The sequence below is a fragment of the Mycteria americana genome, chromosome 1, assembly GCF_035582795.1.
Source record: "Mycteria americana isolate JAX WOST 10 ecotype Jacksonville Zoo and Gardens chromosome 1, USCA_MyAme_1.0, whole genome shotgun sequence".
NCBI classification, from domain to species: domain Eukaryota; kingdom Metazoa; phylum Chordata; class Aves; order Ciconiiformes; family Ciconiidae; genus Mycteria; species Mycteria americana.
The window spans coordinates 89,537,866-89,561,749 of NC_134365.1; the positions used below are offsets into that span (position 1 = coordinate 89,537,866).

Genomic DNA, 23,884 nt, shown 5'->3' on the forward strand with positions numbered 1-23,884 from the left:
TTTCCGTCTCATTTACGAGTTCTTCGTCTTCTTCTTCCTCTCTCTGTGATGGCCCTGCTCTTTCATCTTCCCTTTCTAAACGAGCTGACTTTCGCTTCCAGGATTTCTTTTTATGTATAGGGGCGACTGATACTGACAAGGGTTGGTTCTCTGTCTGAACCGCAGTGCTTGTAACAGAGTTGTCCAGAGCAGCTGCAGCTGCAGCGCCTGTCACAGGGGGGGCTGGAGCAGCCGCAGTGCCTGTCACAGGGGTAATCGGACCAGTGGCAGTGCCTGTTGCAGGGGTAATCGGAACAGCCGCAGTGCCTGTCACTTTGTCACCAGATCCTTGAGGGTTCTGAATAGTGTTGAACAGGGCTCGGTAGGCATGGGCCAGACCCCAGCACATTGCAGTGATTTGTGTCTCCCTAGAATTGGCAGGGTGACGACATACTTTTTCCAAATATTCTACTAATTTTTCAGGATTCTGCACTTGTTCAGGGGTGAAGTTCCAAAACACTGGAGGTGCCCAATAACTTAGGCATTTGCCCATGCTATCCCACACACCCTGCCACTCATAACTATCTGGCCTTGGGGCAGATCTCTGCATGATATTCTTAAATTGTTTACTAATCTTGGGCAAGATCGAAACAATATTCCCAAGCAATACCAATAGAAGTATCTTAACTACCCAAGGATGTTCAAGATACTGAAAATTTATTGCAATGAAGGAGGAAGCATTGTAGAAGAAAGTACTGAAGGTACAATTCTGCATTTCCTCCATAAGGTAATACCCGACATACAATAACGGATTCAGTACAGCACTTAGATAATACCAAAATAAATCCAAGATCACTGTTTTAATAACAAATTTCACAGGCAAAACATCACCAATTAAAGCAGAGCACAGAAACAGCAGAGATGTCCTGGCCATCTGCCAGCCCAGGCGCATGGCCATTGCTGTTATCAAAATGTTCCCAGGCACAGCAGAATAAGGTGATAAGCAGCACAGCAGCACGGCAAGCAGCAAAAGCAAAAAGCAGCCACTAACGACCCCTAGACTCTAATATACAGTAAAGAAAGTAAGCCCTATGACAAGCACAGGAGCCTGCTGATTAATAGCTAAACAGCAATAACAGCTATAAATTCTATCATCTAGCACATTCCAATCAAATCTGCCGTTATCTCAAACCCTTCGAGCCCCACATTGGGCGCCAAAAAGAACTGTCGTGGTTTAGCCCCAGACGGCAACTAAGCACCACGCAGCCGCTCGCTCACTCCCCCCCCCCGCCCCCCCGCGGTGGGATGGGGAAGAGAATCGGAAGAGTAAAAGTGAGAACACTCGTGAGTTGAGATAAGGACAGTTTAACAGGGAAAGCAAAAGCCGCGCGCACGAGCAAAGCAAAGCAAGGAATTCATTCACTACTTCCCATGGGCAGGCAGGTGTTCAGCCATCTCCAGGAAAGCAGGGCTCCATCACGCGTAACGGTTACTTGGGAAGACAAACACCATCACTCCGAATGTCCCCCCCTTCCTTCTGCTTCCCCAGCTTTATATACTGAGCATGACGTCATATGGTATGGAATAGGTCTTTGGTCAGTTTGGATCAACTACCCTGGCTGTGTCCCCTCCCAGCTTCTTGGGCACCTGGCAGAGCATGGGGAGCTGAAAAAAAGTCCTTGACCAGTGTAAATACCACTTAGCAACAGCCAAAACATCAGCTTGTTATCAATATTATTCTCATACTAAAACCCAAAACACAGCACTACACCAGCCACTAGGAAGGAAATCAACTCTATCCCAGCCGAAACCAGGACATCAAGCCATAATCTAGCCAGCCCTTCTGCACACCAAGAAGTAAATGAAATATTTTGGTAAATCCAATAGGTATTTTACCTAACCAATATTAACAGACAGAGCTATATTTAGTGTTGTTTAAGATTGCATTGGGTTACACTCCCTCCATCCACACACTCTAAAGTGTAGAAAAATAAAATTAGAGGGAAGGACTTCTATACCCACTTTCATACTGCCTACAGTGCTGTTCAGTAACACACTCAAAGGCTTTCACTGCCATTTCTAAAAGATAAGACAGCAGCCGATCACCATTAGATTTGCACTCCAACACAATCAAAGAAACTCTTTCTAGTGGTAAGGCAATATAAGTTAACATGCATGAAATGCGTGAAAGTAAGCGCTGAACTTTCTTTTGTAGCCAATATTAAAGCACAGGAGGTTTGGGGTTTTTTTCCCTCACTAAAGGTGAAAGTGAAAGCCTATCAGCATGTGTTATCGACAGTGCCTAGGCAACAGAAAAGTGTGGTGGAATACAGCAGTCTTTCCCCTCTTTATTTCTGTGCTTTTAAGGTTTGGGTTGGATGTGTATATCCTGATGCAGTCATGATTGTCACTAAGTATAGTTTTTGTTTGTTATATTTCCTACTTCAGTGGATAGCTTCCCCAGTCAGGGAGACGGGGAACTACATCTTCCTGGGAGTCAGAAGGAGAACTGCACAACTGAAGCTAAACCCTGACTGTCAACCCTTCCGAAGGGTATGAAAGGCTATCACATACCTCAGAAAATGTTCTGTGTCTAACTTCACAACCCGTTGAAAAGCTATGAAAGGCAATACATTAGACACAATCTTCCATATCTGACAGTGAAGACATCATAGGAGTTCTCTCCTGTCGACAGCTTGAGAAACTTACCACTTTTTTTCTCATATACCTGAAATTCTCACAAGAACATCTGGAAACCCGAGTATGGCTAGGCATGACAGCAACAGGATCTGTACCATGTTTTTTCCTCCTTTAGGGTTTCCTATCCCTACAGAAATGTGACACGGGCAAGTGTAGTAAATGATACATTGCCTGTCAGTTTTAAAAACTGTGGAGTTAAATACATGTTTACAAATTGGAGTAAAGATACAAGCTAAGAATTGCCAGAGGCCCTCCTCCAAAAAGACCACAGTAACGCCGGGGACATTGAAAAGGAATGACATGATTCACAGAGAGTTGTGGTTTACACAGGCAAACTGTGTATCAAATTATTTAAATATATAGTGTGTTTGGTTTACGCCATATTTTGCAAAAGTGGTCTAAAATCTTCACGTGCTTGTGGTGGCAGGACTTCAAAAAGTGTCTCTATTAGGAGCAAAATATGGCATTGCGGACAAGGTCATACTTGTTGAGCACCAGCAAAAGTCAAAGATTAATAATTTTCAGGTTTAATTTTGTGTTTAAGTACAAAATCTGTTTTCAGGCTTCTACACGTGGTGAATCCCATACATCAATACCACATTGAGTGCAGCAGAGCTAGAGTGCCTTTAATTCCTTTATTCTGCCTGAAAACCTCAGCAGTGTATATCGCTATCTTTTTTTTTGTACGACAGACCCTAAAAGCTGGAGACACCTCAACAAGGTGCTGTTCGTTATAGTGCAGGTTCTTCCCGACAGCAGTAGCAACCTTGTATAAAGTGGCTAGAAGTTTGCTTTATACACAGTTTGGAGTACATTAGAACTGGGATCTGGAGTGCTTCCTTTCTGACTCTCCGATGGCAGTGGTTTTGTACTCGTGCCATCATGTTAAGTACCTTTGGCTTACAAATATTTGCTGTGTTACTTAAAAAGCAGTCGTAAATTGAATCAATAAACAAGGTAACTGCAACACAAGTAACTGACAAGCCTCTACGAACTGAAGTTTCCAGCCAGGAGGAGGAGATCATAGCAGTAGGGCTATATTCACAGCTGCCAGCTAGGGTGGTGACTGTAATCTTGATTTGTTAAAGGTAACGAGGGAGCTTGAAGGAGCCGGAAAACAGTTATGCTGTAAGACTTGGTTGTTTTCACATTTATGTGATGAATCATGTGTAGACAGATTATGCCAACACTTGCATACTAAATGCATATGTGTATTTTTGCATACCATAAGTGATTTATTTGTGGGAACCCAAAGGAGGAGAAGCAAATTCGCTTGGTATTGACCAGCTCAAAATACTAATCCAATGTACTACTGTTGAAGACCTGCTCCCTAACAATGACTACGATGTATGTAGATTCAACATCCATGCAGACACAATAAAACTCTAAAAATTCACTTTTATCTAGCTTCACTCTTTAAAAGTCAAATACTATAAAGTGAAGAAGCTTGATTCAAATAAATAAGAAGGATATAGAATGTTTCCAAGAGACAGGCAACTCTTGGATGGCCAGCGCACAGGGATACCATCTATTTAAAAAAAAAATAATTAAAAAACCAAACACCAAAAAGTTGACACCTCAAAAGTGAGAGCCAGATTTGCTGAAGGACTGAGCATTACAATTCAGTTCAATTTCAAACTAAATTTGAAAATTTGGATTTCAATTAAAATTAAATTTCAGTTTTCTGAAAGACTTGCAGTTACAAGTCAAGATGGAGTTCAGTTCCAACAAATGCAAGTGGATGAAGTTGGGCAAAAATTTCAGTGTTAGTTTAATGTATTAAAGGATGGGCTCTGGATTACCTATTATGCAGAAAAGAACTTTGAAGATACCACCTTAGGTCCTAGTAGTGGCAAACTAAAACCAATGTGTTATTCTCTATCCTAAATTTCCTCTAAGGTGTGGTTGGTTTGTTTGTTTGTTTCTTTTGTATTCAGGTAATTCTGAATTGTTCAGCCCTGCAGAGTTTACTGCACTTGCTAACCAGCCCAGAAGAATCTATCAAAACGGAAGCATGCTGGACAACATCTAATTGTTGCGTTGTGTCAGGTAGTTACAACACTTAAATTGCCTGTCAAGCAGTAGGAAACATGAAAACATAGTGACCGATAACCTGCTTCTCTCTTGAGCCAGTCTCTTCCAATGAAGTGCCTTATGAGAGGCTGCAATTCATCATGGTGTTTTAATCTGTTCTACTTGGGTAAAGATAGCCAGCTTCACTGTAGAGAAGAAAGTAAACGAGGTGGCCATAGCCTTTTATACAATAGAGTAAGAAATACAAATAAACAGAAATAGAAATAAGTAGAATTAGAAATAAGAGCACTCACCCAAGAGATACGAGATCTGGATTCAGTTCCTTCTGAAAAGGTTCAAATGCACATTTCTCCACTCTGAGAAGAGTAATTTTACCCATCAGATTTTGCATTGAAGCACAGAGTTCAAAATGGGTTGAGCCAGAAGGAAAACAATAACAATCTTTTGTGATTCTCCCACTTGCTGCCCTCCCATTGCTAGTTCCCTTTGTTCTGCAATTCTACTACTATTTTACAAGTTTAAATTGAAACATTTTAAGGTAACTTTTTTTTTTTTGCATTAAGAAGCCTCAAAGTATGTTACTGCCTGTCAGCTAAGATGTGTTGGCTTAGTTGCATGCTATCATGCCCTGAGAAGTTGGTTTTAAGAAGACACTTTCTAAGGAAATAAATCCAATGTAAAAGTTTTCTTTTGGGGAGAGGATTTAAGAAGTGATAATGAGATTTTTGACTCGTTCTTTGCAGGAATAGTAAAATACTAATGCCCTCACATATCCTACCCTAGATCTGTATCGGCTCTTTCGGTAGAGAATACTTAACATGCCTCAATGCACTGTTCTTATAAGGGCTTCCACCTCAACAACACCCTTGTATAGCAACACCCAGCTACCTGGACTCACATAAAACGTAAGTGTAGACTGCCAAGTCCCTCTTCTCCTCTCCAGTTGATCAGGACTGAAGTTCACTAGTGAAAGCACACATGCCCTCCTCTCTAGATCCACAAGCACACATGCACATTCACAGATCTCGTGAGCACCAGTGCGGGCTCTCTACCCATCTACTGTCCATGCCTTGATCCTGAGCTCTCTTAACTCACTGTACTTGTCTAGTACAGTGAGTTAAGAGACTACTTAACTCACTGTACTACTGGTGAGTAGTACTCACAGCTGTTATACTGCTTGAACAGTATAACAGAGCTATAACAGAGGTGGACTATAGCTCTGCTATAATAGAGCTGGACTACTCACGGGCTAGTCCAGCTTGATTCTCACTAGCAAACAGATGCACACATTTCTCTTGACCATCCCCACAACTGCAGATCAGTGCAGGCCCTCTGTCCATGCCTGGATCCTGGGCCTCCTACTTGCCACCTAGTCCAGCTTGAAGCTTGCCAACAAATTATGTATACCACGCTCCTCCACTCCCACCACCACATTTGGGGAAAATGTAAATCCCCCTACGCCACAGAGCTGGTGCCCAGGCACATGGGTCCTATGACCTGCAGTCCCACTCTAGCTGAGGTGCTGAGACCCTCACTCAACTTCACCCCAGTCCCCTGAGTAGCTGGCATCCAGGCACATGGGCACTATGAACTGTGAACGTGCCCCAGGGCTGCTGCTGTGCCCCTCACCTGCTCCAGCTGCAGGAGCCCCTTCACCCAAGGTCTGACACCAGTTGCTGGCCCTGAATTCACCCTTTCTGGGCACCCCAGAAACACACTCCCTAGTCCATGGCCCCTCCAGCTACTGATGCTGAGACCCCCACCCGCTCCAGTTGCTGGCCCCACAGACACAGGGGTTTCTCCTGAGGTCTGAGTTAGTTCCTGGCCCAAATTTACTCACACTGGTTTCAGTTGCTAGCACCTAATCTTTACAGCACTCACACGGGCTAGAGAGGGAGGTTACGTGGTAAGATAGTTAAGAAAAGTTTCATTATTAAGTTTTGCAGAGTCCCACTTGTCCCTGTGTTATCAGTTACAAAGTCCAGGCTGGCTCTCTGCAAAGTCGTGCCTGTAGTTTCTTAACGGCCCATTCATTAGTGACTGGAGACTTTCTCTCTTTGTGATTGTCTCCCTTATCCCTTGTCTATCAGGTTTGTGTCACTGTGTGTTTTATTTATTATTTCCTGTTATTTGTGTCTCCCTTTGAGCTGAAAAGGTCATCAATCTGATAACCTTAATGAAGCAGATGCTCTTGTGTTCCATGTACCCTTACAGTGTGTTGCTTTTGTATATTTTTAAAAATTAAGTGTTTTTTCCTAGTAAAATATGTCGGGGGGAAATGCATCCTGTTTTTTGAAGATACGTTCTTTTATCTTTTGTCCTTTTTTTAAATACCTGGGTCCTGTTTATGACCTAACACTTCCAGCATTCATGTTCAAAAATTTCAGTTAAGGACTTTTTGCCAAATATTCTTTGCAAAGTACAAATCTAATATAGCATGGCATGATGGAAGTGTAAGTGGTTTTCCTTGAAGGCCCCAGATTGCTGTACTAGAAGTGCAGATTCTGTGGTAAAGGAGGCAGTGTTTGTGACACTTTTGGTACAACTGATACGTGGTATGGATTTACAAAGTAGATGCAGTGTGCCTTCCCAGACAAACAGGAAGGGTGAAAGAAATATCAAACAGTTGTGGTTTTGGTTTTTGTTTGTTTTTTTTTCACAGGGTAACCATCCACACCGTGAACTGACTATAGCTTTTTGCTGTATGTAATCTGTTAGTTTTCTTGTATGGAGCTCCTTGAGAAGGATCTCTCTGGCTTTCTTTGAATTTGCCTTTACCAGTTCTGTGATGACTTACATTTGTAAAACAGTAGTTTAAAAATGTATTCCTAAACTCTTGCTGCTTTGAATGATCCTTATGAAAGCGTTTTAGATCTTTGTCATACACGTGTAACTAAACTGGTTTCATTTGTGTCTTGTTGCAAAAGGCTCTTACCAGAGGAAGTTACTGGAAACTTTGAGCTGCTGACTAAATACTCATTTGACTTACATAAGTTTGGTGAGCTAAGCAGTTAACCATGCTACCGAGCCATCTGTTGCTTTGTCCTTTCACCAGGAAAGAATATATTGGTGCTTGCTGGTTTTGAGGAGTTCTTACAATACATTCTCTTTTTTGCTCTGTTGTCTCACCCAGTGGAAATGTCGTATGACACACAGGCTCAAGAAGTTTTTTTTCTCTGTTTAGGGGATCTTAATGACTTAGTTGTTTACTGACTTAATAGCTGAGTGGTTCACTACCTGGAAAAATAAGGGAAGTATGGCATTCTTTTGCTGTCAAGGTATGACTAAGTAACACATTAGATATGGCAGTCACTTCCACCTGACCATGTTCTGAATTCTTTTGGGATAAGCACAGACCCCAGTGATATCCAGGGTTTGAATGTAAAGCTGAAAACTGATTTTTGCCCCTTGATAAGTTCACGTTTCATTGTTTAATGTGCTAAGCATAGACATTAACTAGCTCAGGACAAGGAAGTTATTTCCAATTTTTATTATAACCCTGCCATGTTACTTCTTTTTGCAGACAGTCATAGATGCCCATATCTTTCCAGCTCTTATAAATATTTTGCAAACAGCTGAGTTTCAGACAAGGAAGGAAGCTGTTTGGGCAATCACAAATGCAACATCTGGAGGCTCTGCTGAACAGATCAAGTACGAAATAGTTCAAATCTTTCAATGCAATTGAGTGAATTAGTGTTTGTGCAAGAAATCAAACTAATAACCTAGAAACTGGAAAACCTTTCTGTGTGCTTCCAGTGTTTGTATCCAGAGAGACAACCTCTTTGTATTGAGTTGTGAATAAGCCATTCATTCCTTTAGGGAGAAATCACATAAGTATTTCAGCTGTAATACTTATTTCGTTAATTGAACCATTGCTCTTATGTGAAAAAACTAAATGCAACTTTTAAACTAACTTCTTAGTGGTCACTGCAAAGTGTAACAAAGTGCATTAGCAGTCTGGAGAAGAATAGCTCAGCCCCTCAGACAAGGGCATTGTGTGCATTGTTTTTCGTGTTTAACTTATACCGGTACATTATGCTTATATGCAATTTTGTATAAAATAAAATCATAAAATTATAAATGAATTAATATATTTTATATTAATATAAAATAGTTATAAGTTATAGTTACAGAATTATAAATGTATGTTACAAAATTATTATTACATATCTGTAGATGTACATAATTTCTCCAGTTTCTCCAGTCAAGTTGATACTTTATCTCATTGTTTTGGTTCTTAGACCTTCATGCTAAGTGCTTGAATGTCTACACTGGTTATAATTTTGCAGACAATTTACTGGGCTCCATGTGGTGTTTTTCAGGTATTTAGTAGAACTGGGATGCATCAAACCACTCTTCGACCTCCTTACAGTAATGGACTCAAAGACTGTGCAAGTAGCACTGGAGAACAGTAGGCTGGAGAACATCCTGAGGCTTGGAAAGCAGGAATCCAAACGCAGTGGCACTGGCATTAATCCTTACTGCGCTCTTATTGAAGAAGCATACGGTATGAGCAAAACATCTGTGGAAGTCAGGGGTTAAAGCAATGATCACAAACCCATTAGAGTTTCAGTAGGCCAAATTCTCTTAATTTCCTCATCACTATTATCTGAAAATTAACTGTTCTTTGACAAGTCTCCATTTACCAATGTACTCCATACTTACATTATCTTTGTATGTAGACTGAAGACAATGTGTGCAGATCTTATTTTCTTAATTTCTTTTGACCCTGAAGGAGACTTCTGGGTGTCATTCAGCCTCAGTATCTTCCCTCCACAGCAGATAAGAGTTCAGGCACACTGCTCTCTTGCTCAGGTTTCAAACCCTTCCTTTCCCCCTCTGCTGCTCTGTAGAATTACGGGAGCAGCAGCAACTTCCTTGTTTGCCTTTGCTGTGCTGACATTCTGGCATGTACTAGCATCATTTCATCCCAGTTCTGAGCTACTGCTGCTCTTAAGGTTAGTTTCCTTGTTGACTGGGAAGTACTTATTAAGAAAAATAAAAATTGGTTATCAAGGGTGGTATAGAAGAGGATAGTATCACTGAACATGGTTTCTTGAACCATGGTTCCCTTCGTGGTTACCTTGACTTCCAGGTAAGAGTTACATGAGAATAGGATTTTTTTCTTGCCTTGTTCTAGGTTTTAACTTCCCTTTTCATGTCAGTGTTGCAGAAATGTCTATAGAGTATCAGAGAATTGTTTTCTCTAGTCTTCATACATAGTAAAAGGAGCAGACAAGAAAGCCACTACAATTCCCAATATTAGGGATTTACTAGAGTCGCTCTAAACTATCAAACATAGTTTAGCTTGCTGTATTATTTTCATTTGTTTCTGACTACAAGGCCTGAGTTTTCCCACATTTAGTTTACATTTAGTTTACTGCACTTGATCTGTAAATGGACTTTGATTCTTTGTAATTTTAGGAGGTTATATTTGGTGGTTAATTTAAAAAAAGCAAAAATCCCTCAATGTTGCCTTTACATCACACATAAATAACTGTGTTTCTCTTTTCTTGAAGGGTGATAGAAGCACTGATTAGTAGCAAAATCTTGTTTTAGCTTTTGGATATTTTTGTGCTGGATTTTTTTATGTGTAAATTTCCAATAACATGTCATTTCTATAAGATTTGTTTAAAATCATGTACCTCTTATTGGATGGTATAAAAATGCTACATATTTTGTAAACAAATCTGAGCAATGTGTGTGTGCATATATTCTGTATATTCATATATGTATATTCTGTGTATATGTACACACACACGTATATATACACACACATACATATGTGTGTATATATATATACACATATCTATATATATGTGTTTTCTCTTCCAGGCTAGTGAAAACAACGTGGTGCATTGGCATTTCCCCTGCCCCCCAAGAAAATAATGACAATTGCCTCAAAATGAGTGAATTAAAAAAAGAGTCTATTTAAGCTGAATGGTGTGCTTTCCTGTGTAAGGAGCCTGGCCAGTGCTTGTTACTTTGCTGTGGATACGTGAATTCAGAGCAGATAAGTATAAATCTTTAAACCTGGTATGTTTGTTTGAAGTGACAGGCCTGGTTGACATAGATAATATTGTTGTCATATATACTTAGACTGTGTAAGGCACTTAACTGGTACAGCGTAATATTTTGAGTGAAAAATAAAACAATACAAAAATCAACATGGCACACATTGAATGGATTAAAATGTGGCTAACTCATAGGTCTCAATTTAATTTTAAATGGTGCTTAATTGAGTGCATTTCCATCAGGATCTTCCAGCAACCAGTTCTTGGCCTTGCTTTGCTTAGCCTTATTAATAGGTTGAAAAGAAACAAAATCTACTTCTGACAAAGGCTGCAAATTGTATGCATATGGAAGTGAGATCAGACTTGTGAATTACGAAAGGAACAGCTCACTGATACAGACCGATCAGAATTACTTGGTAAGCCAAGGGCAAGTAAACTATTTGCATTTTAATAGAACCAAACTTGTAGTGTAACATTACCCATCTAATAAATAACATTCAGGCCACAGGTGAAGGACTCTGTTTTGGAGGAAAAGTGTTGCTGAAAAAGTATGAGGATCATTATACATTATTGCTTGAACACTACTTCCTAACACGATTCTGTGTGGCTAGTGTAATGCTCACAGGTACAGAAAGAAATCTTTAGTAGAAATGGGGAATTTATATTAACTTTGTATTTGGCATTGGTGAAACTCTTTTTATAGGAACACTCTCAGTGTTGCTATCAGCAGTTAAAAAGGGATGCTAAAAAATTGGGAACAGCAATGACTAAAAAGGTTGCAAGTTCCATTCAGGTGAGAAACAAGGCACTTTTTTAGACTGACATGAGAGTAACAAGGGTTATGTCCCCTGCTAGAAACATTGAAACCAGTATTCTCTGCTTTCCTGAAGGATGTGCTGCTGCTCAAACAAGAACTATGTCAGAGAATGCCTCTAGCTTCCACTTTCATGAAGGTCACACTGTGTTTTGAATGATCTGTTCTTGTTTTGTGTGTAAGTAGGAGGCAGCATGGTCTCATGTGTAGAGGATAGGCCAGGGAGCTGTTGGGGTTCTTGGGTTCTTCTCTTAGCTCTGCCAGAAAATTGATCTCATGTATTTTCTTCTTGCCTTATCCTGAAAATTGAAATTAATGCATTTGTTTCTGTCTGCTTGTGGAGATCCAATCTAAGCACCTTCCAAAAGCCCCACAAGCTGGTAAGGTGAAAAGATTAATAAGAACCAGCAATCTCTGAGTTCTTGCAGCACCATTAATGAGGTGAAACTACTACACTAAGATTTTAACAATGTCTAATTTTAAACTGGGCATTAGAGAAAGGAAGATGCAGGACTACCAGGAATTGTTATCTAGCCATCCTGTCCACAGACCTGTAATGCCTTTTTAAGTGTTCTGTATTTGTTGAGGCAGCAAACAGGAGTTATCATTCTTTCTATTGGTAAAGTTCCTGGTGGCAGGGAACATGGCAGACAGGGTCAGTCTCTTGGATTCAGGATGCAACAGACGATGGGGCAGAACGTTATTGAAAGCTCACTAACTAAGCCAAGACCAGTGCTTGGGGCTCCTGGAAAGACAGCACACGCGCAAACAGTAACTTGAGGGAACTGCTGCCTAGAGACTTCAGCCAGTTCTTAAATTCCCGTGTCGGTTCCTTGATGCCGACCAACTACTGGTGGTCAAAGTCCCTTTGCTTAGTCGTAAGGGAGAGGAGGAAGGCACTGACCCCAGAAGACCTACATGTTCTTGAACCTGCATTTCTGTAACTATCAGCACTGAGACTGTTAAGAACCAAATCCCACCATGCAGTCCTAAATGTGACAGTGCTCCTGGTGACGAACCTCTGTGCTTTCCATGAGGATTTCCAGAACAGCTATTTTACCTCTGTGCCAGCTTTAAGTAATTCCCCATGTCTTCCTGTATGATTTTTTTGCTTCTGGGATTGGCACAACATATCATTAGTACTTTCCCATGCCAATTTTAGCAAGTAGACATGAAGGTCTTTCTTCACATGCCTGAGTCTTAGTAGGAAAATAAACAGGACCTCTTTGTGTACTGCTGTGGCCATGTCCATGGGGCTCCTGCATGCTCTTTTGAGGCAGTGTTCCAAGTTGTCAGACTAATCATTGCATTGGGAAGTACCTCTTGCCTCTGGAACAGGTACAGCAATATGGATTATGGTATAAGACTGATAATTTGACTTTTTTGAATAAATGTGAATGGTGTTGCAGACCAAGCCAAAGCGGAGAAAGAAAATTAAAAACTGTTCTAAGGGCTTAGTATGTTCTTCTCCATCAGGCACTGTTAAAAGGCTGTAGGCTAAAGCTACAAGCTAATCAGGAGATAATAGGTATATTAAGTTCTCCAGTTGGCTAGACTGGCTGCTTAAACCAGAAACGTGTGCTGTTTTTTAACCACTGTCTGTTGTTAAAAGTGCTTTCTTGGAAGCTATCACACTAGGAGTGGAATGACTGCACAGCTTGTTTAGTTACATCTCATCAATACAAGTGGTACCCAGGAATGCAATTCATAAAAAGGTGGACTGCAGCAGTTATTTTCTAGCTCTTGAGGAAAGGACAAAGTACTAGAGAAGACTGCACTAGATATCTTATTGCTTCTCTCTTCCAGGTATAAAGACAAGATTTACCCTGCATTTTTTAGTAGGGCTTTTAAATTTTTTTCAGCAATAGCACTAATTTTTAGTAGTACAAGAAAAGTACTAGGAAAAAAGTATCAGGAAAAAGTTTTTTTAAAAAAAAATCTGCCGCCCACTATCAGGAAGTTCATAAACTAAATCTGTCAAACACATTTACCTCTTCTGTTTGTGGTGTCCCCAGTGGCCAGTTAGCAGGCAGTCCTGGGAAGTAACACAGTTTCAGATAGTCCTGACAGTCCCAATCTACACTTCCTTCCAAACGAACTGAAAGGAGGAAGAAAAATATTGGCCTCCAGTTGCACAGGGCTGTTCAGCATGAACAATGTGTGACTCTTCTGGGATGAATGCCAGAAATAGGACTGTTGGGAGTTGCTCTTTGCAGGCATTACTGGGTCTGCTGCTTCTAAAACTTGAGGCAGAGGATCTTTAAGTGAGCTAGTATCAGGAAAGCACAGATGACAATTTAAAGGGGGGGAAAATGCAAATCCAAATGAGGTTTGGAAAAAAGAGCTCAGCAGCAGAGAGCAGGAATGCCTGATTAACTTTCTCATACTCATGTGCCTCTAAATAGTAAATCTGATAGCACAGGTTGAAGCTGTTGCTCAGTATTCCTCAAAATACTCGTCTCTCTTCCCTTGGCTTGGACATTCTCTCATCTCACTACCAGCTCTAGTGTAAAAACCATTAGGTTGTCATCTGCAACACTCTGTTTCTCTGGAATGCCATTTCACTATCACTCCCCCTTCTGTTTTTATCAAAGGCAGGCAGTTCTTCACAAAAAGTAATCCTTTACTTACTTAAACAAATGCAGCCAGAATACATTGGACCTTGAACAGGTAAGCGGACTTTCTAATAACTTCTGATCATTTTGATGATGTTAATGCAGGTCATACAATTATTCCTGACTCAAGGACTCCCCTAATAATTGTTCTCTCTTACACAAAGAGGAACATATGGAATATTTTAGGCAGCCTGTAACAATATAGAATACATACAGCACCATTCTTCTTGAAGGGACCTGAAACAGTCAGTGATAGCAGATGACTGCCCAGCAAAGGTATTTTGTTCGTACAAGTGGAAACTGAATGGGCTGTCCTTTTGTGTCCCAGTTATCTTCTCGTAAGTGGTAAGAGAGAGCATAAGACTTCGTAAAGGAGACTGGTACCATGAATGCAGGTACAGCTCCTGCAGTCTTTTAAAAGATGCTTAGTCTTGTGCATAGCACGTGTGGGAAACAACTATTCTGTCTATACAGTTTGTTCACTTGTGCTGTTTCACTAACTGTGAAGAAAACCATTTGGAGGAAAGGAGAGGCTGTTAGGAAAAGAAAATAGGTATTTCTGGTTTTAATGATTACAGGATAATGTATTCATTCTTTCTTGAACATGAGAGTGCAGAACTAACATAAAGGAAAGATGTGACTGTATCCTCCTTCCAGTGCTGAAAAGGACATCAGCTTTTCTTCCCCAGTCCTTGGTCTCTTCATATCCTCCTCTAAGGTTTAGCAGATGTACTCTGAGTAGCTTCCTCTCTCCATTGAGCTTTCTTCTCCAAGTTTATGCTTGTAAGAGATTCATGCCTTTTTACAGCCTGCAACATAATGACAAAGCAAGAGCAGAAAGCATCACCTAAGGGACCACAGAGATGAAACTTGAATCAGTAGTTTACAAAATAGCTGGCCTGTCCTTACCAAGGCAGAGTTCTGTCAGCTTTAACACCAGGAAGAGAGAGGGTTAAAATAAAGCATCCATAGACTATGTTGGCTTAAACTCATTACTCCTCTGGGAATAAATTAAACCTTTTTGTTAAGGCACTAGCAAATATATTCTGTGCTTCTGGTCAGTATTTAATACCAATCTCTGGTCTTCAGAAGTCAGAGGTACTGGGGACAGAAGTTAAACATAATAGATTCCAGCTGCTGTGAAAACAACAGTCCCAAAGCAGCTGTCCGCCTCTCTTTCCAGTGTTTGTATTTATACTACTCCAATGTTAGAGGAAAATGCTCTGGGAATTGTCAGTGTTTGATCTCTTCTGCTAAAGCTGGGGAAAAACCTTTCCAATGTTTCGTTTCAGAGTGCTGCATCCTTTTCATTTTGATAGGGGAATGCTGACAAGCAGAAATGTCACTTGACCCTTCAATAGTTCACAGTGCTGGGGTTGAGACTCTGTTACTAGTTTTAAGGTTTCTCTAGAATACTTAGTAGTTTATAGAAACAAGATCCAAACATTGTCATCAGAAGAACTGCTTCAGAGAAAGGCAGCATACAAATAAGGTTCTGTCCGTATAGATGCTTTAAGCTCAGCATTTTCCACTTCCAGTCATCCTTAAAAGAATGTAGTGAACTGTGTTTCCATTACCACCATGCTTTTTATGAAAAGCAACATGGCAATAAGCTGCACAGATTATATTCACATTCCTTGACTTTGAGACTAATGCTGCTCAGAGGCTTGGCTTCTGTACACAACAAGTGCTCCTTGCTTCTTTGCAGAAATACCACAAAGTTAATAGTTCACCAACTATGTTAACAAACACATAAAATTAAGGCATGACTAACCTTTGCTGCACTTGGAATCTTAAACTTTACACTTCCTCACTTCATACGATGCAAATTAAGTCATAGACCTAGTTCTGCCATATACTGAACTTCTTCGATACCTTGCCAAATTCTATGCAAGTGAAGGATACTCATAATCTACAGGACTTGGGAGCTTTTCTATGACATAGTTTTTCAATTCAACAAACAATAATAATTTGAGAAAAGTTGTTCCATCCACACTAAAGGAGGACTATTTTCTAATGCAATTAAAAGAGCACAGAATTATTACTGACCATCTCCCCACTGTTTAAAAAGACTTTGAGAATTCTCAAGGCTGTTTGTGGAGAAACATACTCATTTGCTATTTCCATTACATTGATTCTATGAGTGTTGCAGCATGTAGAGAGGTGTTTGTAATAGGTCCATACAGTGAACTGTATGGAACCCATTGGCCCAAGGAGCCTTTACCTGCCTACCAGATCCTCTGGTGCTCCTTCCTTTCAAACTCTCACAGCCCATCAGCAAAATTAGAGTTAAAACAGCGCAAGCTAAAATTAAGTATTCCACTGAGAAAAAAAGACTTTTTTTTTCCCTTTTAAAGGAAGCATATGCAGTCTTAACAGTGACGTCACCCTTTTCTGACTTGGAAATTAATCAGTGAGGGTCACTTCTGGGGAACTAGGAGGACTTATTTTTAATTTTTGTTCAGTGATAAAATGGGGGGGGGGACAAAACAAAAAACAAAACAGTACTAACAATCCATAGGAGAAACTGAAGAGTTTATGTGAAAATGGATTTGCACTCACCAGCCAAAAATCTGTGCTTACCTGCTTCCCTTTAATTACCATGACTATGCATCCCAATATTGTCAAGGCCATCATCACATAGCTGAACTTCACACGCAGTGTGGTCTTTGCTGCTCTGATTGTTTCAATCCTCAAGAAATAATAATAAAAGAACAGACTCATTATCAGAGGCCCAAATAAACCATGTGGCTAATTGTTTGATTTCTCCTGGAATGCTATCTATGTAATCTGGTATAATGCTAACTGTACTTGGCTCTTTTCACAAAAAGGTTTTACAAGAATGGAAAGGCTGATCCCCAGCTACCTTGGGAGGTACTTGGTCACAAAGGAGTTCCTCTCAAAGTTGGAAACAAACCCAACATTTTTAACTTTTGTTCATTTAATTGTTAAGAGACAATGCTGCCTTTGTAGACCACTTGACTACAACGCAGAGGAGGAAGGCTGCAGTATTTAATATGTATGTTCACTATGGGGAGAACAGGAAAAGGAGAGGGATGCATTTACTGATAACCCTCTGCTACAGGATCTGATAGTGCTATAGATTACACACTGGCTCCTGAATGTAACAGTCCTCAGAAATTCTGAATTTTAAGAAATTCTGAATTTTAACCACTGGTAAAAGACCAGTGGTTACCACTTCCCTCCTGCTAGCGTAAGTAGTCTTACAGTAATCTGTTTTCCTAAGAAACTAAGGAGGCATGGATGCTTGTAAGCTTTCCAACATCAGCTTTGGACAGAGGACTCCTTTAAATATGGTTTTGGTTTGGTTTGGTTGGGGGTTTTTTTGGTGTTGTTTTTTTTTTTTTTTTTTTTTTTTAATTTCAGGGGGTTTATCTAGCCACACCAGTAGCTATACCACGCTCCTTTGGGAAACCTGTTGCCTAGTCTACTGTTATCTTTTAAAAACCAGAAAGCTTCCACAAGAAGAGTATCACTGTATCCTTCCAGCTGTACATGTGATGAGTTAAAACAAAAAGTAATTTATTTTAAGTTGGGTTAAACTCTGAAGATCATTCTACCCAAACGACATCCCAGTTACAGCAAATTTAAAGTTCTTATTACAGATACCAAGAAGGGCCAATGAAGCATAATGCTTTTAGATGTGCTTTCCACAATAACCAAAAAAAGACCTATATCCTATATATTTAACTCTCCTTGCCAAATTTAGAGCAGCTGACTCCCTTCTCAAGGAGATCTAATAGTCTCACTGATTAAATTTGGCATATTATAAAGTTACAGATGACTAGAAAAGCATCAACATCATGTGATGAAAGAATAAATGCATCAAACTAGGTAATTATACCCCCAAACTAACATGGATAGTGGATTTAATGGAACTGGGAAATTATCACTGTACACAAACATGAGTGAATATGGAATCTTTTACCACATTTTGACCATTATACTTGGAGGAAAAAAGATACTGAAGGGTCCACAATAGTTTAACATGGTAAATCACATAGGACCTGAGAACTGAAGAGAGTTTTGTTCTTGTTTTTGAAGAGGAGGGCAAGAGTGATTTGATCACAGTTTCAGAGTATTGATCTGAGTACAAGATTTCTGATCATAGGGAACATGTCCATCTACCATGAAGCTAATAGTTAAATTTTACTTCCAGGTTACTTGTTTTTGCTGCAATTAAGTTGCAATTAAGCTGAAATGCACAGAAGTAGGATTTAAAAACTTTATTAGTTAATTTTAGAAGTACCTTGGTCGTGTTAGAATATACGAGAGGAAAAGGTAGTTATCTGAATGCAATTTGCATTTTAAATCAATTCAGTGGCTAAGATTAACATTTGTTTAATAAATTAGTTACTTCTGATCACCACATCTTGCAAGATTACTGAGTTATATCACAAACCCTTACAACCCACTCTGAATTCAGCTTAGAACAAGAAAACAAGCTTTTTTGCTTTTATAGTTCTCAATTGTCTTCTCAGCTTTGGCTGAACTATTTGCCTAATTAAAAACAAGAATTCCCTACGCACTTGCAAAAATGGTCAGCTTTTATCAGAAGTTGGTTTGTCCTTTCAATAAACCATTGAAATTACTTCAGTCACTCTGCTAACTCTGTTTTCTTAAACCCACATGTTTGGTATGCAAAAATATATGAACTGACATAATTTAATAAGTTTTAATAATTTATGCCTTTATGTATTTCAAATGTAATTTTAAGAAAAATTATTCCATACAAAATTGAAGAATTTTTAACAATATTTATCCATTGTGATACATTAGGAAAAAACTTAGATACATGGGTGGATTTTCAATTCCCATACTGTGCATCCAAACAAATAGAGTATCTTTAGAGGGCAGCTACATAGTTTGCTCACCCAAGTAGTACAAGATTTACTGTACCTTTTTAATTTAAATAAATACATATATTTAAAAGCATTACAAGCATGTTTTAAAAGTTAACCATACTACCACCAGGAATGTTTCTTAAACTAATATTGCCTTTTGTTGTTGTTGTTCAGTTTGGATCTTCATTTTAGATAGGCAAACTGGAACATCTAGTTTTATTTTCTACTTTTCACACAGGGCAAAGCATTGACATTTGGACTCCGAAATTTTGACTATATATATTTTTTGTTAGGGAGCCTTTCCACTGTTTGTTAATTTAAATTCCAAGAGTAAAGAAAGCTGGCCCATGCCCTCTAGATATTCATTAATAAATATTTTAAATGAGTTTCAGTTATTTTATAGCTATATCATGAAGTTTCACACAATGGGAGACTGGCATATAAAGAAAAACACTAGAAAAAGCTCACACTAGTATTTGCAAAAAGCTTTTTTTGATTGGGAGAGAAGAGTAAAAATTAACTGATTTTTTTATGTTTTTCTAATGTAACAACTGATAGATGCTGGTCATCCCTTCAGAAAAAAATCAAAAGGGATGCATTATCTCAGCAATACAGAATTTCTCAGGTCATCTCATCTAGAAGACAATACAACAACCAGCAGTGTAAGATTTTTCAGCTGTGAAAACTCATTCCATTTAAGAAAAGTTATTCTGGAGTTGCATTCAAGTAACTTATTGCTGCGTAGACAATGTCTACAGCTTCAAAACTGGCACTTACGAGACAGTTTCGGGTATATCCTCTGTTTTTTTGAAATGGCCTGCCCACAACAAAAATCTTTTCTCCCAGTCTGTAGGCTTGTGTCCAGGCACCCTCAAAGGAGACCGACCTAAAAAAAACAAAAACAAAAACAACCCAACCACACACACACAGACAGACAAACAAAACCACCAAAACCAACAGTCAGAGAAGATGAATTGCCACAGCTGTAATGACACCAGTTAGGGTGAGCAATGCAGAATTTTAAGTATGATTGCTAGAGTTGGTTAGGGAACAAAAAGTGTATCACAGTCAGACTAACAAACCCGTAAATATGGATTAAACTGAGGCCATATAAAGAAAGGCAAATCAACCTCTGTATCTGTAGCTCTAAATTTGCAGAACCTGCTCCAGCATTTAAGCTTCCTAAGCTGCTGTGATATTATAGTATACCTATTACATTTAAATTAGTTTAAAATATAAAATAAATCAAATGGAACTGCTACAGAAAAGCCCATATGCCGCACCATTGCATCACAGAATGTTAACTCTTCCAGGGAGTGTAAGATTTTATCTTATCTGGAATTATAAACAAACAGATGACCATAGGCAAAGATTAGACCCTTAATTTTCAGCTCAGTCTTTCAACGCCATATAAAAAAAGTAATCAGAGTGTAATATGGGAAGGTTTCCACACATAACATACCATTAAAATCTAACAAACAAAGTGCAAAGGTAGACAGCTTTCCCACCCCCCTCCTCCTTTTTAAAACAAAACAAAACAAAACACCAACCCAACAATGGGAGGTATCCTGTATGGCTCTGTGCTGCCTCGTGGAATTACGAATTATCTAGGAAGTAGGGTGGATAGACAGTTTGCCGACAACACTAAGTTACTCAGAAACATAAAGAAGAGGGCTAAGCGTGAAGAGCCGCAGCACTTCAGAATCCTGAGTCAATGAGATGGGCCAGTGAAACCCCGTGTATATAAACAGGAAGCAACTCCAGTTCACATGCAGAAGACGGGCTCTAACCTAACCATTATTGCTGAGAAGTAAGTCTTTGGGGTTTCGTAGAGTTTTTGGCAAAATGTTCACTAATAGTTAGAAAGGGAAACAGTGTTATTAGCAATCATCATAGCAAACACAGACCAACACAAAAGCATTATTATGCCATTGTATAAAACCATGACTCCAGCATTTTGAAAAACATGTGAAATACTGATCCCTCATCTCAGAAACAGCTGAAATAGAAGGGGTAGAGAGAAAATTGGTAAGGACAACCAGAGGTATGGAATGGCCACCATATAACAATATCCTAGACCGAGACCTTTGGCCTGGAAAAGCAGTAACTGGAGCTCCCTTCAGCACAACAGAGGGCACCAGAATTGTGACATTTGTTGGGAGCACGGGTTATAATGAACAGATCCTGTTTTGGAAGGGGTATTGAATAAAGGAACATCAGATTGAAAATAGCACGCACCAGGTTCAAAAACAAATACAAGACTGTACTTGTTTTCTCACAGCATGTTTCAGCTGAGGAATTCCTTCGCAGAAGATGTGGATGCTAAAATTACATCCAGCTCCAAGAGACTGGGCAAATTTATGAAAGAAAAATCCAGTGAAGACCATTAAACACAAAGATGCCACCTCTGGGATAGCAGTCTAGGGAGAAACACTATGTTTGCCCTGTTTCTACACTCTTCCTTATATCCTTGCTATTGGCCAACATTCCTATTAGCCTTCACAAAAATGTAAGGGACCTCCTTTACCGGCCACTACAGGAGACATGACGCTGTTAAGGAGACCTTTGGTCTTACCCAGTACAGCTGCATTATGTTTTTAACACAGAAGTATGCAAAATGTTTCACATCTGTATGCTCCTTTTGATCTAGCATTAGTAGGCCACGAAGGGAACCTGTTAAACAGGGAGTGTGATTAGAGCATCATAACTGTCCCACATATAGTTAAAAAATGCTTCATGGCCTGAGCTTTACCTGAACAACTCCACCCTTAAACATGAACTAAGCCCAACGATTCAGACTGACTCTCTCCTGCAGGGCACGTTCAATTTTGTGAACAGCTGGAGCTGGTTGTACTATGAAAAACTGAAAAAGTATTTTAGCTTATACGACGTTCCTAAACATCAATAGTTTTCATTGGGGTTGAACAGTCAGTTCTAGAGCATGGCTGAAGAGCCTCAACGTAGGACTGCACGTCAGATAAGAGGACTACTAGTGACCTGGTAGAAAACAAAAACTGTGTTATTGTCACAAGAAGAAATATTGACCCCTGGCTCTGCTAAAAACCAAGATTTTATTGCTAAATTTAATGCTCAGTTTTTTAGTCTAAAGGTCAGAATTCCCTCTCACAAAATCAGGGATATTAGCATCTATGTCAGCTAAATTCCTGTTCAGATGATTGCAGCCTGGATATCTAAGTATTTTGTGGCATGAAACACAGCATGATCATTATTAAAAACTCTTACTTCTTGGCTGAAGTTTACTTTCTTCCCGCAGTTTAATGCAAAGCCTTCTGCTTATCTTCAGATCCATTCCTTTAGTCATCCTCAGAACTGAGGGAATATTTCTTCCCAGCAGCTTAACAGCCCTATCTGGAAGAGAAAGCAGAGGAAGCAAAGGGGCCAAATCTAATTTAGAATAGTAGAAAGTGAGAATACTAGCTTTTAAATGGAAGTTTTGTGGTTTTTTTTTAAAAGACAAGAGAAAAAAGAAAGAAAAACAATAGGTATAAATCTAATACTATGCAAGAAACACCAGATTTAGGTTGTAACAGAGTCTACCAAAGAAATTAAAGCTTGCCTCTACAAGCTATGACTTGAGCTTGCCCATTACCCTTATGCAGAAAAATGGGAACACAAGACTACAGCCTACAAGCAATTTCTAATACACAATGCACATCACAGTTTCAAGGAACTGATCTATTCATATGCTTCAGGTATACTTTGGACAGTGCTATTTCACGGACTGCACACCAGCATTCTACCAATCTTGTCACATCCCAAAAGCAAGTCACAGTCTTGACAGAGTCAAGAAAAAAGCAGAGTCTTGCAGTACTGAGATACCGACTTTGCAGTGTATTAGAAAAGGCCAGGGCACCTTATATATGAAAACATACTCTCCAGAAAGAGCTTCTAATTCATTAATTAATATAATGAAAAAATTCTGAGGGAAAAAAAAAAACCCACCAACTTTGAAAGGCAAAAGGGTGCTTTTAAAAATATAAATGGAGTTCTTTTTTTCTTCTTTATGCTGTCTGAAAATGTCTCTCCTATGAGGAACAGCTGCCCTTTATTTTCTAGGCATAATACGTTCCAGCTCCGAAAAAAAAAAAAAATTTACATTTATAAGCGACCCCCCTCCCCCGAAACCAAACCCTTTTCGAGATCTTCGGAGAAGGCAAAAAAAAAGGCACAGATCCGTTCCTTTCATTTTTTTTCAAGTCAGCTTGGAAGCCGCCAGGCTTCAAGCGTTGATGCCCATCAAACACGGACGCTATCGCTTCACTTCGCCCCTGCCGCACCGCCCGGAGCTGGGCCGGGGCCGCCCGGGGGATCCCCGCTCCGCACTCCCCACCGCGCGGGGCCCGGCACCTCCGGGTGCCCGCCGGGCCGCCTCGGGGCTGACAGCGCCGCTTCGCCCGCCGCCTTACGGGGGAGAGGGCGGACTCGCGGGCAGCCCCGGCAGAGGTCGGTCAGCTCCCCCCACCCCCGGCCTCGGGGCGGGCGGGCACGCACGCACGCACGCACGCACGCACTCACGCACGCACGCACTCACTCACTCACTCACTCACTCACTCACCGGCGCGGCCCCACATGGCACGGCCTCCCGCCCCAGCGGCGCTGCCTCGGCCCTGCCGGGCGCCCCTCAATGTCACCGCTGGGCCGGCGCCCCGCCCCGGCCGCGGGATTGGAGAGGCGGGGCGGATGGCGCGGCCGCCGCCGGGGCCGGGCCCGCCACGCTGCCACCCGCGCCCGCCTCGGGGGGGGGAGGGGGCGGAGCCCTCTCCGCAGCTGGAAGCGGCGAGGACGCCCCACGCCGCCGCCGGCGATGCCCAGCCGGGGGCCGCACCGCCAGGGGCCGCCCCC

General features: G+C 40.5%; 1 protein-coding gene and 1 long non-coding RNA gene across 2 annotated transcripts; one reads left to right on the forward strand and one right to left on the reverse strand.

Annotated features, from left to right (window-relative positions):
- Window positions 1-7,953: 7,953 nt before the first annotated feature.
- Window positions 7,954-9,103, forward strand: LOC142404780 (uncharacterized). Its single transcript, XR_012773948.1, has 3 exons — window positions 7,954-7,991; window positions 8,237-8,364; window positions 9,036-9,103. It is a non-coding gene; the product is annotated as an uncharacterized LOC142404780 (long non-coding RNA).
- A 5,603-nt stretch (window positions 9,104-14,706) lies between these two features.
- FAM162A (family with sequence similarity 162 member A) lies at window positions 14,707-23,859 on the reverse strand. Its single transcript, XM_075511529.1, has 5 exons — window positions 23,598-23,859; window positions 22,265-22,390; window positions 19,799-19,907; window positions 16,740-16,848; window positions 14,707-14,965 (listed from the first exon to the last, which is right to left on the reverse strand). The coding sequence occupies exons 1-5, from the start codon at window positions 23,611-23,613 to the stop codon at window positions 14,870-14,872; spliced, it is 456 nt and encodes a 151-aa protein (XP_075367644.1). The 5' UTR covers window positions 23,614-23,859; the 3' UTR covers window positions 14,707-14,869.
- Between the last annotated feature and the right edge of the window lie 25 nt (window positions 23,860-23,884).